Source organism: Amia ocellicauda, chromosome 20 (assembly GCF_036373705.1).
Source record: "Amia ocellicauda isolate fAmiCal2 chromosome 20, fAmiCal2.hap1, whole genome shotgun sequence".
In the NCBI taxonomy this organism is placed as follows: Eukaryota; Metazoa; Chordata; class Actinopteri; order Amiiformes; family Amiidae; genus Amia; species Amia ocellicauda.
In genome coordinates, this window is record NC_089869.1 from 11,321,589 (window position 1) to 11,331,744 (window position 10,156).

Here is a 10,156-nt window from a genome sequence, read left to right on the forward strand (position 1 = left end):
GGTGATGGCACTTTTACAATATCGGAGAGTGGAGTTTAAGTGTTTCTTCAACGAATGGTTCAAAATGAAGCCTTGGTTGTTCTTTTTGACACCATTCCAGTGTTGATGCATCGGTGCTCCCAGTTTTCTGTTTGGGTTAATAGCCCCACAGTCATGTTCCATTTTATTTTTTATTTTTCCTGCACCATCTGGGTGTCTCTCTGACTCCCCCGCCTCCCGATCTGACCAGCTACTATCTGGGTCAGCCCCCACCACCACCCACCTCCTACCCTCAGGGCCTGACGTCCAAGGAGCCCCAGATCTAGAGCAGTGGTACCTCCAGCGAGGAAATAATCTGTACTGGGCAACGCTGACACATTGTTAAAGGCCAATTGGAATTGAAAATCAGCGGGATGCGCCCAGGCTGTTGGTGCCTTATCCGTTTTATGCTTGGTGCCTTATCTTCCGGGAGAGGATCTTGAGTTGTTGCTCATGCATCCCGAATTTGACTTTATAGATGCATGACTGCGTCCTCCTTCTCTGACTCCTGTTAGAGTGCAGAGACTCCCACCTTGTTTGAGTTTGCACCGGGATATGTACGTCAAGCCTCAAATGAAGGGAGAGAAGGGGGGACCTAGCAGGACAGAGGCCGTTTCGCATAGCTTGTATGTGTGAGGTAGCCAGAAAACAGAGACTGTCTGGAGCTTGAATAGGACAAGGAAGCCGGAGATCTGAGACAGACGAGTCAGAGTTCAGAGAGCCATGGCGGGGGTCCGGGGTCCTGGCTTTCCCTTGCTCAGTGTGGCTGCCCTGGGCTGCTTGTCCTGGATGGGTCTGGGCTGGACTCAGGATGACCTGCGTTTGGGGGGACCGGGTCCTGCCCCTCAGCCCCACCTCATCTTCATCATGGTGGACGACCAAGGCTACTGTGACATAGGCTACCATGGGTCAGAGATCGCCAAACCTGTCCTGGACAACCTGGCAAATGAGGGGGTCAAACTGGAGAACTACTACGTGCAGCCCCTCTGTTTGCCCTCCTGCAGTCAGCTCATGACCGGACGGTGAGTTTCCTACCCCTCTAGGATTCTCACCCATTGGTGGAAGACCTCCAATCTCACCAGTTGAGGATTGTTGTTTTTTCCATCCAACATCCCCTTGTCATATTAAAATTAGCAATAACATTAACAACACATCATCTAGCACAAAATTGGGCCAGACACAAACACTTGCATTTCCTGATTTAGACAATTCCACTACTTTGTTGGTGCTGCTCATTTTACTAGGGCAAGGAGCTCTCTTATACTTAGCACCCTGTATTTTGTGTGATTTGGTCATGACAAATCACACAAAAAAACACAGGCGCCTGCTATACAACACCTCTACCCCGATAAAACACGGTCCTCAGGAGCCAACAACTCATCCCGTTACAGGTTAAACAGCGTCATGGCGAACTTGCTTTGGACTCGAGCATTTCAGGAGATTTATTTTTGTTAGAGCTCACACAGTGTGTGCAGTAAATAATTCTGCTCTACAATGGTTAAATTGTATCTCCTTTCTTTAATTGTAACAATGATGTTATTAGCTTACTTAAAACATATACAGGGTATTAACAACACCAGGGTTGGGGAGTAACGGAAAACAAGTAGCGACGTTATGCCGTCAGATTACAGACTAGTAACACAGCTCTACAACTGTGGCCATGTGGCAACATTGTGTGTGAGCAGGGATTTAACTTGTGGAAGTACAGGCAATTGTTCATTTCCAAAGAAAGAAAATGGAGCAAATGCCCCCTCGGTTGGAATATTGTGCCCCCTCACATTTTACTTTGATCCGGTTAATACCTGTCCATGTAGAAATGTCTTTCGCTAATGAGCATTTTTGTCACAAAACTGACGTGCGTTGTCGCAGATACATTGTGTAATTTCTCCGGCATCATCCACCCGACCTCCTGATCAAGATACAGTTTCACTTGCTTAAAAATGCATCAAGTACTATAAAATGCAAAGTATTAAATATGCAACAGAATTAAACTGACGGAAATCTTAATTAACATTTTAATTGTTGGAACTGTGGATACAAATAAACAATTTCATCCATATTAAAATGTGTAGTACATTTTGTTTCACTTCTTGAACCTCAGCTGCTTTTGTTTTTTAATATAGAGAAAAAAAAGTATTCCAAATGTAATCTGAACTTATTCTGATTGCATTACTGATTTGTAGTATTGTATTGGATTAGGTTACAGATTATTTTCAAAACAAGGAAATCCGTATTCTGTAACAGAATACTTTTAAAAGTAACCCTCCCAACCCTGAACAACACAGGTACAAAACACTGCTAAATGCAACCTGTGGGCTCGGTTTCATCAGCCATCAGTTGTTTGGTAGGAAAAGCCAAAAGTCACATAAAATATTAGAAAATGCTTTTAATTAGACATACTTACAAATGGTTGTAAAACAGGATTTGGGTATTTTAGCAAATATGAGCAAATAAAATAAGTGGATAAGTAAAATCCAGTTAGGTCCATAAATATTTGGACAGTGACACAGTTGTCATCATTTTGGCTCTGTATGCCACCCATTTTTACATGTGGTCCCCCCAATTTTAGGGCCTCAAAAGTATTTGGACAAACTAACATAATCATGAATTAAACTGTGAGTTTCAATACTTGGTTGCTAATCCTTTGCAGTCAATGACTGCCTGAAGTCTGGAGCCCACAGACATCAGCAGATGCTGGGTTTCTTCCCTGGTGCTGCTCTGCCAGGCCTGCACTGCAGCTGTCTTTAGTTCCTGCTTGTTCTTGGGGTGTTTTGCCTTCAGCAAGTGAAATGCTGCTCAGTTGGATTCAGGTCAGGTCATTGACTTGGCCATTGCAAAACATTCCTCTTCTTCACCTTAAAAAAGTCTTGGGTTGCTTTCGCAGTATGCTTCGGGTCATTGTACATCTGCACTATGAGTTTTGAAGCATTTGGCTGAATCTGAGCAGATAATTTAGCCCTAAACACTTCATAATTCATCCTGCTGCTTTCGTCAGCAGTCACATCATCAGTAAATACAAGGGAACCAGTTCCCTTGGCAGCCATACATGCCCATGCCATAACATGCTTCACAGATGAGGTGGTACGCTTTGGATCATGAGCAGCTCCTTCCCTTCTCCATACTCTTCTCTTCCCATCATTCTGGTACAAGTTGATCTTTGTCTCATCTGTCCATCGGATGTTGTTCCAGAACTGTACAGGGTTCTTCAGATGGTTTTTGGCAAACACTAATCTGGTCTTCCTGTTTCCTGTTTACGTCTTGTGGTAAAGCCTCTGTATTTACTCTGGTGAAGTCTTCTCTTGATTGTTGACTTCGACACAGATACGCCTACCTCCTGGAGGGTATTCTTCATCTGGCCAACTGTTGTGAAGGGAAAGAATTCTTCTGTCATCCACCACAGTTGTTTTCTGTGGTCTTTCGGGCCTTTTGTTGTTCCTGAGCTCACCAGTATGTTCTTTCTTTTTAAGAATGTACCCAATAGTTGATTTGGCCACACCTGATGTTTTTGCTATCTGTCTGATTGGTTTGTTTTGATTTCTAAGGCAAAACTGAAGGCAAAACACCCCAAGAACAAGCAGGAACTAAATACAGCTGCAGTGCAGACCTGGCAGAGCAGCACCAGGGAAGACACCCAGCATCTGGTGATGTCTATGGGTTCCAGACTTCAGGCAAAGGATTTGCAAGTATTGAAGCTCACAATTTAATTCATCATTATGTTAGTTTGTCCCAATACTTTTGAGCCCCTAAAATTGGGGGGGGCACATATAAAAATGGGTGTAATTCCTACACTGTTAACCCAATTTGGATGTAACTACCCTCAACTTAAAGATGAAAGTCTGCACATAAAGAACATCTTGATTGTTTCCTTTAAAATCCATTGTGGTGGCGTACAGAGCTAAAATGTTGACAATTGTGTCACTGTCCAAATACTTATGGGCTTAACTGTACTTCACACGGAAAATAGGCGATGCATCTTTACACAAAATGTGACGTGGGCCCTGGGACAAACTACCCAGCCATGCAGTGACACAAACTCTCTGAATCCCGACATAAAGTGCTACAGAGCACATTTGTAACCTTTTTTATCTTATGGTTGTATTAAGGTAATTGCAGTTTTAGTACAAGTGCTCAAGAAACAATGACAGCTGCTGGAGACAAAGGCCGATGCAGGCATTGTTCATGTAAGACCGCGTGCTTGCCTACAGCCACGTACCTACGTGGCACTGTGGAAGATGCACACTTTCCATCAGGCAAGGGCAGACACTGAAGAGTGAAGGGGGAAGGAAGGACTTTGGCAGATCAGAGGAAATGCAAAACTGCTCTTGCTTGAGATCTGGTTGCTATCTCCATTGATTTCAACAGCGCACAATTTTGGGGGCAGGTAGGTTGCTTAGCCAATCAAACTAGGGGCTATTTTTAGTTTGTCTGACGTGGGGAGGGAGAGGGAGAGAGGAAGCAGGAGGGAGGGAAGGAGGGGGGTGGCAGTGCGGCTGCACCGTACAGCTGGCATAGCGGCAGGTCTTTGGGGACCCTAATGGGCACTCCCTTAGCCCCAAGCTCATTTGTCTTTGTGTAAGCAGAAACAGAAAGAGAGAGAGAGGGAGAGTAACTTCTACTGCAGCTGACAGGAGCACCCCAAGAGAGACCAACATGATCTTCCTGTGTGTGTGTGTGTGTGACACCCCAGCCCAGGCCTTGCAGCTTCCCCTTCACATTCCATGAACTATTTCCCCTTACATGTGTGTTCCTTGATTACATTATTTTATATAGCGCCTTTCGTTTTGGAAACATCTGCTGCTGAAGAACGATGAAAAGAAGGAAAACAGACTGGAGGAAGCCATTCGACTACAAATGCTTTCAGACAGAAACTAATGAGAAGAGAAAGATTTATTAAAATAATGCTGTTTTTCTTCTGTACATAGTATTCCTTAGGGGGCGGTGGCGCACAATTGGTTGATCGCTGCCCGCATTGGGTGGGCATGAGTCAGCCAGGGTTTCCTTGGCATGCCACACAACACAACATCAGCCCCTGTGCCTTACTGGGCGACTGTAAGCTCCGCCCTGTCCTCAGCGAAAGCCGAATCTGTCCTCCCACGAGTGTTCTCCCTTTGCTGTTTGCACACGTTGTGTTTTTAACCTAGATGCAATTGTCCTCGAGTCCCAAATATACATAAGCAAGGAATCCCAGTGTCTAAACTCATCCTGTCACCATAACCCATTGAGAACATCGCTGGGAGCTCCTGACAGCAGAGCACTGTAGCAATAAATTGTAGGATTGAAACAAAGACAAAAAAAAAATTAAGCAGGCAATTGTGAGAAGATGGAAAAATGCTCTACAAACTAGCGAGTGGGAGCATCAGAGGTTAAAAAGGGATCAACCACAACACCCACTTTTAAGGCCAGATTTGGTGATGTTCCCATCGGGACAAAAAACATAGTACCAGCAAAACCTGCTCAGCTGCCTACTGTGAATCGGGTTACCAGTGTATCGTATCTGTCAGCATTTCATAGCAGAACGTTCTCCAGACCAGTTTTCAGAATACTTCTCTGATTAATATGAGGTCGCTGTGATAACTGGCAGATCACTCATCCGGACATTTCAAACTCATCCAGTAGTGAGTGGGAGTTCTTATGAGGACAAATCAGCAGGAAGACCAGTACAGAGGAGACGTGCACAGAGCGAGAGGAGGTCATGACTGTGTCTGGTCTATTCCTGGCTTTATCTCTTTCTGGGCTGGGTGAGTAAACCGTAAACACTAACCGCCTAACTGTTGGTTCTGGGAGCTCAGGGTGAAATTAAATCCTAAAATCCATTGCAGGCCTCCACGAAAGCTATTCCACACCCCTGCCCTAACCCCCATACCACCCCCCAACTCCTCTGCCTTGTATCACAGGTATCAGATCCACACTGGGCTCCAGGACTCCATCATCCTGCCCCGCCTGCCCCTCTGCCTGCCCCTGGACACCCCCACCTTGGCCGAGCGCCTGAGAGAAGCGGGCTACGCCACGCATATGGTGGGGAAGTGGCACCTGGGCTTCTGTCGCCCGCAATGCCTGCCCACCGGCCGTGGATTCCAATCTTTCCTGGGGTCCCTGATGGGCAGCGGGGACCACTTCACCTCCCACAACTGCGACAGCTCCGAGGTGTGCGGCTTCGACCTGCACGACGGCCCCCAACCGGCCTGGGAGCTGAGTGGGAACTACTCCACCCTTCTCTACAGCAACAGGTCAGGCCCGAAACCCACCAGCGCTGATTTAAAGATGTCTGTCTTCGTTTTTAACTCTGTTTGTAAATAATGCCTCCTTTACCGGCTCATAAGGTGAGTCGCTTCATAAGAGGCCGAACTTTGTGTCTCAAAGGCATGTGTAGTGCAGGACGGGATAATCTCCAGAAATATTTTCAATTTCGAGTCTATTTATCTATTTATTGTCGCACCTCAAATCGGGTCATTACACAATACAATGCCAATGTACGCACGACTATAGCACTGGCCGTGACCAAGAATGGGCATCTCACGATCACAACGCATCTTATTATTACGTCTGAACACCCCAGAGTTCATCGCTTTCCTACACAGTCACCGCTAAGCTGAGAACACAGTGAGTGGGCATTCAGTAGGTTCCCAAAGAATAAACCGAAAGCCGGATCTGTTATGTTCTTATAGGCAAAAACTCTGATATATCTGGGAGGCTTTTTACATAACAGTGGCCAGTGACTAAATACATACGATCAGGCAGGGTGATCTGTGAATTGTAGAGAGAGCTCCCCTTCACAGCAGCCGAGAATTATTCAGCAGTCAAGTAAACAGAGTTATTGATTGGGCACCGAGACTGTATTAGGGCTGAGGTGACTCACAGATTTGAGTGACAGGCCAGGAGTCTGGTTATATATTAGCACAGATCTGGCCTTACAAAGACACGGCACTACAGACTAGAGACAATTAATGCTTCTGCTAAACAGGGCATGTTTCCCAAAGCAGACTTGTAGTCAAGGGCTTAAAAAGGCATGTTCTATATCCCGCCAGCAGAGATCACTATTACACACTGCCCACACAGAGTTAGTGTGCGCAACAATGAGCTGAAAGCACGTAGCTGTATTTCACTGCAGTGCTTCTAGGCAGCAGTATCGGAGAGCAGTGTAAACTTGAAAAAGCACTCTTCCTCTATCTGGAATTGGAAAGTGTTACACAACCAGGCTAATAGAGGGGAGACATAGGCAACATATACACACATGTGCAATGGGCTTAACTAAACCCTTCGCTGCATTTCCCACTGACAGATCACACTATATGTAAGATTTTTGTAGTTATAGCGTCCTGGGATAGACAGATAACACTATTCATAGGGGTCTGATAGAGCAATTTCGAAGCCAGCCAATCCCAGCAATGTTCAGTCAATACCAGCCAATCGAATGGCTAGATTTCATGACCTAGATTTGAACCAGCAAAGTTTGGACCACCGGTCTCAATCTATGTTCCAGAGCCCTCTCAGTTCTTCAGGTGTTCCCCTCGTTGGCAGATTTAACTTCCCCCATTGCGTCGAAGAAATCCAGCCCACGTTTTGCTCCAGAGGAAAAAAACTGTTGCAGAACAGCCCGGAAGAAAAGAGGCACTGCGATTCGCAGCAAAGCAGTCAAAATCCGTGCACAGTTGCATACAGATGGTTTTTGCATGTTCAGGTGATCGCAGTTGTTTTTTGTTTCTTACTACCCCCTCCTCCCCTTCCTCTTCCTCTGGAGCTTTAAAGAGGTCACATCGTCTGGATTCTATCCCTCAGCCGACTTTTTCTGTTGACTCATCTGCCTTACTGCGATGTGAGGATGGCTGGGAGAGGAGAGGAGGGAAAAAAAAGGGCCCTACTTGGATTCTTGCTGCCCCCCCCAGGCCCTCCATAACAACATCACAGCCGATCCCCCAGGTCGACATCATTAGACATGACAAATGGACGACATTGGGAAATTACAATTACAGCTGCCAGGGACTCGCACAGACTTTCCTTATATATATATATATATATATATATATATATATAATTTATTGTGTATGCTAATTGCCTTCTTAAGAGCATAAGAGTTTGATGGCAATACAGGGCTGTCCAGATGCATACTGTACACCCCTGCGGCCCATCGTTTCCTTTAACTGTATACGGCAGAGCTGCGCAATGGAAGAACAGACAGATATAGCATAAGAGGCGTTTGTTACTGTGTGGGCCCAAGTCAAAGCTCAGTGTTTGTAAGCCATCTGGGCAATATCTGGTGTTGGAGGGTCTACAATCCAGCAGGTTTGCTAGGGGTCTCTGAAACATCAACATCAAACATCAAATCGGGGACATGTTAATCTGGTCCAAGAAGGCCAATAAGAAGTGGGATGATGTATTTCAAGGGGGAATGAAAAGCTGAAGGCACTGTGGCCCTCCAGAACTCGAGTTGTACACCCTTGTCTTAAAGATGGTACCATTGTGAAAAGGCAGATAGTGTTACATCTGTCTGTGGTGAGCGGTAGTATCATCAAGACTCAATATGTTGTGGATGTCTGTTCTGTGCTGCAGGGTGAAGCAGATTCTGGCCTCCCACAATCCCAGGCAGCCCATCTTCCTCTACCTGGCGCTGCAGGCCCCATCCCGCTTCCTGCGCAGGCACTGCTCCCTGGGCCACCGCCCCCGCCGCCACTACGCCGCCATGCTGAGCTGCCTGGACAAGGCTGTGGGCCGAGTGGTGCGGGAGCTGAAGAGGAGGGGGCTGTACCGCCAATCAGTCATCATCTACTCCTCCGATAATGGGGGGCAGCCCGTGGCAGGGGGGTGCAACTGGCCTCTGCGAGGGGGGAAGGGCACTTACTGGGAAGGTGGGGTGAGGGCAGTGGGGTTCGTCCACAGCGTTCTCCTGAAAAGGATGAGGTCTTTCAGCAAGGCCCTGATCCACATCTCCGACTGGTACCCAACCCTGCTCTCCTTGGCAGGGGTCCCAGCCGCTGTGGTGTCCAGCTGGCACCTGGATGGGCACAACGTATGGGCAGCCATCAGCAAGGGGCGGCCATCCCCCCTGCACAGAGAATCCTCTTCAACATCGACCCCATGTCCCGACTGCCCAGAGAGAAGGGGCGACCCCAGGATTCCCCGGAAGAGGGCTTTCGGATCTGGGATACATCCGTGCGATCCGGGCCGGGCCCTGGAAACTGATCACGGGGAACCCAGGGGACGGAGACTGGGTGCCCCCTCGGAGCCTGCCCGGGCCCCCGGTGGGCTGGGACACCCTGGAGAAGTGGACGGACATGCAGGGGAAGTCCGTCTGGCTCTTCAACATCAGCGCCGACCCCTATGAGAGATCCGACCTCTCCCTCTCGAGACCCGCGATGGTAAAGATGCTGTTGGCCCGTCTGGCAGAATATAACCAGACCGCTGTGCCGCTGCTGAACCCCTCCGAAGACCCCCGGGCGGACCCCCAGCTCCATGGGTGCGTCTGGTCCCCCTGGCTGGAGGATCAGTGGCCAAGAGTTGAGAGGGATGCTGAAGGAAGGCAAAGGGGACAAGAGGAGGCGCAGAATAAAACACTGTAGAGTATGTAAACTGCGCATGCTCTTTAGGAAGGTGGGCTACCGACTGCAGAGGGGTCCTGGGTTTTAGGTCCCAGAGAAAATCTAGAGATTCATTGCCACTGAAAGAAACATCCCCTTTGAGAAGGTATTTCTGACCATCTCCCATGGTTTTGCATCTGTTTGGAATGGCAGTGGCTACGTGCTGCTTTGTGTTAAAGCTACTGTGTCAGTTTGACATTCATAAACATCTCGGCTGGGCTACTTTAATGTATTTACATTCTGTCTCCCAGTGCTGTGCCCTGCTGAGTAGTGTTTCACTCCAGAAGGGTAATGTGTGTCCTCACACAACCTGAGAACGCTTCCCCGTTGCGCGGCTGGGTTTACCACCTCTTAAAAGCATTTGCACTGAAGGATCACGAAAAGAAACGTGTACGCGTGTTTTCATAGCGTCATATAATGCATCTATACAAATTGTACTGCAAATAAAGTCACAGCAGTCAAATGAGTAGCATCTTATATTGGTTTATTCTACAAAAGCCTGCAACTTGAGAAACCATACCTTAAGTAAAGTATTATGCAATGAGTCTTATTTTCGTCTTTGCCCC

General features: G+C 47.4%; 1 protein-coding gene across 1 annotated transcript; it reads left to right on the forward strand.

Moving 5' to 3' along the window:
- Nucleotides 1-741: 741 nt before the first annotated feature.
- Nucleotides 742-9,798, forward strand: LOC136716288 (arylsulfatase I). The gene is given in 6 exon segments (XM_066693886.1): nt 742-1,040; nt 5,913-6,245; nt 8,566-9,055; nt 9,058-9,169; nt 9,172-9,514; nt 9,516-9,798. Coding segments are annotated over 6 exon segments (1,701 nt in total). The 3' UTR covers nt 9,640-9,798.
- The last annotated feature ends 358 nt before the right edge of the window (nt 9,799-10,156 follow it).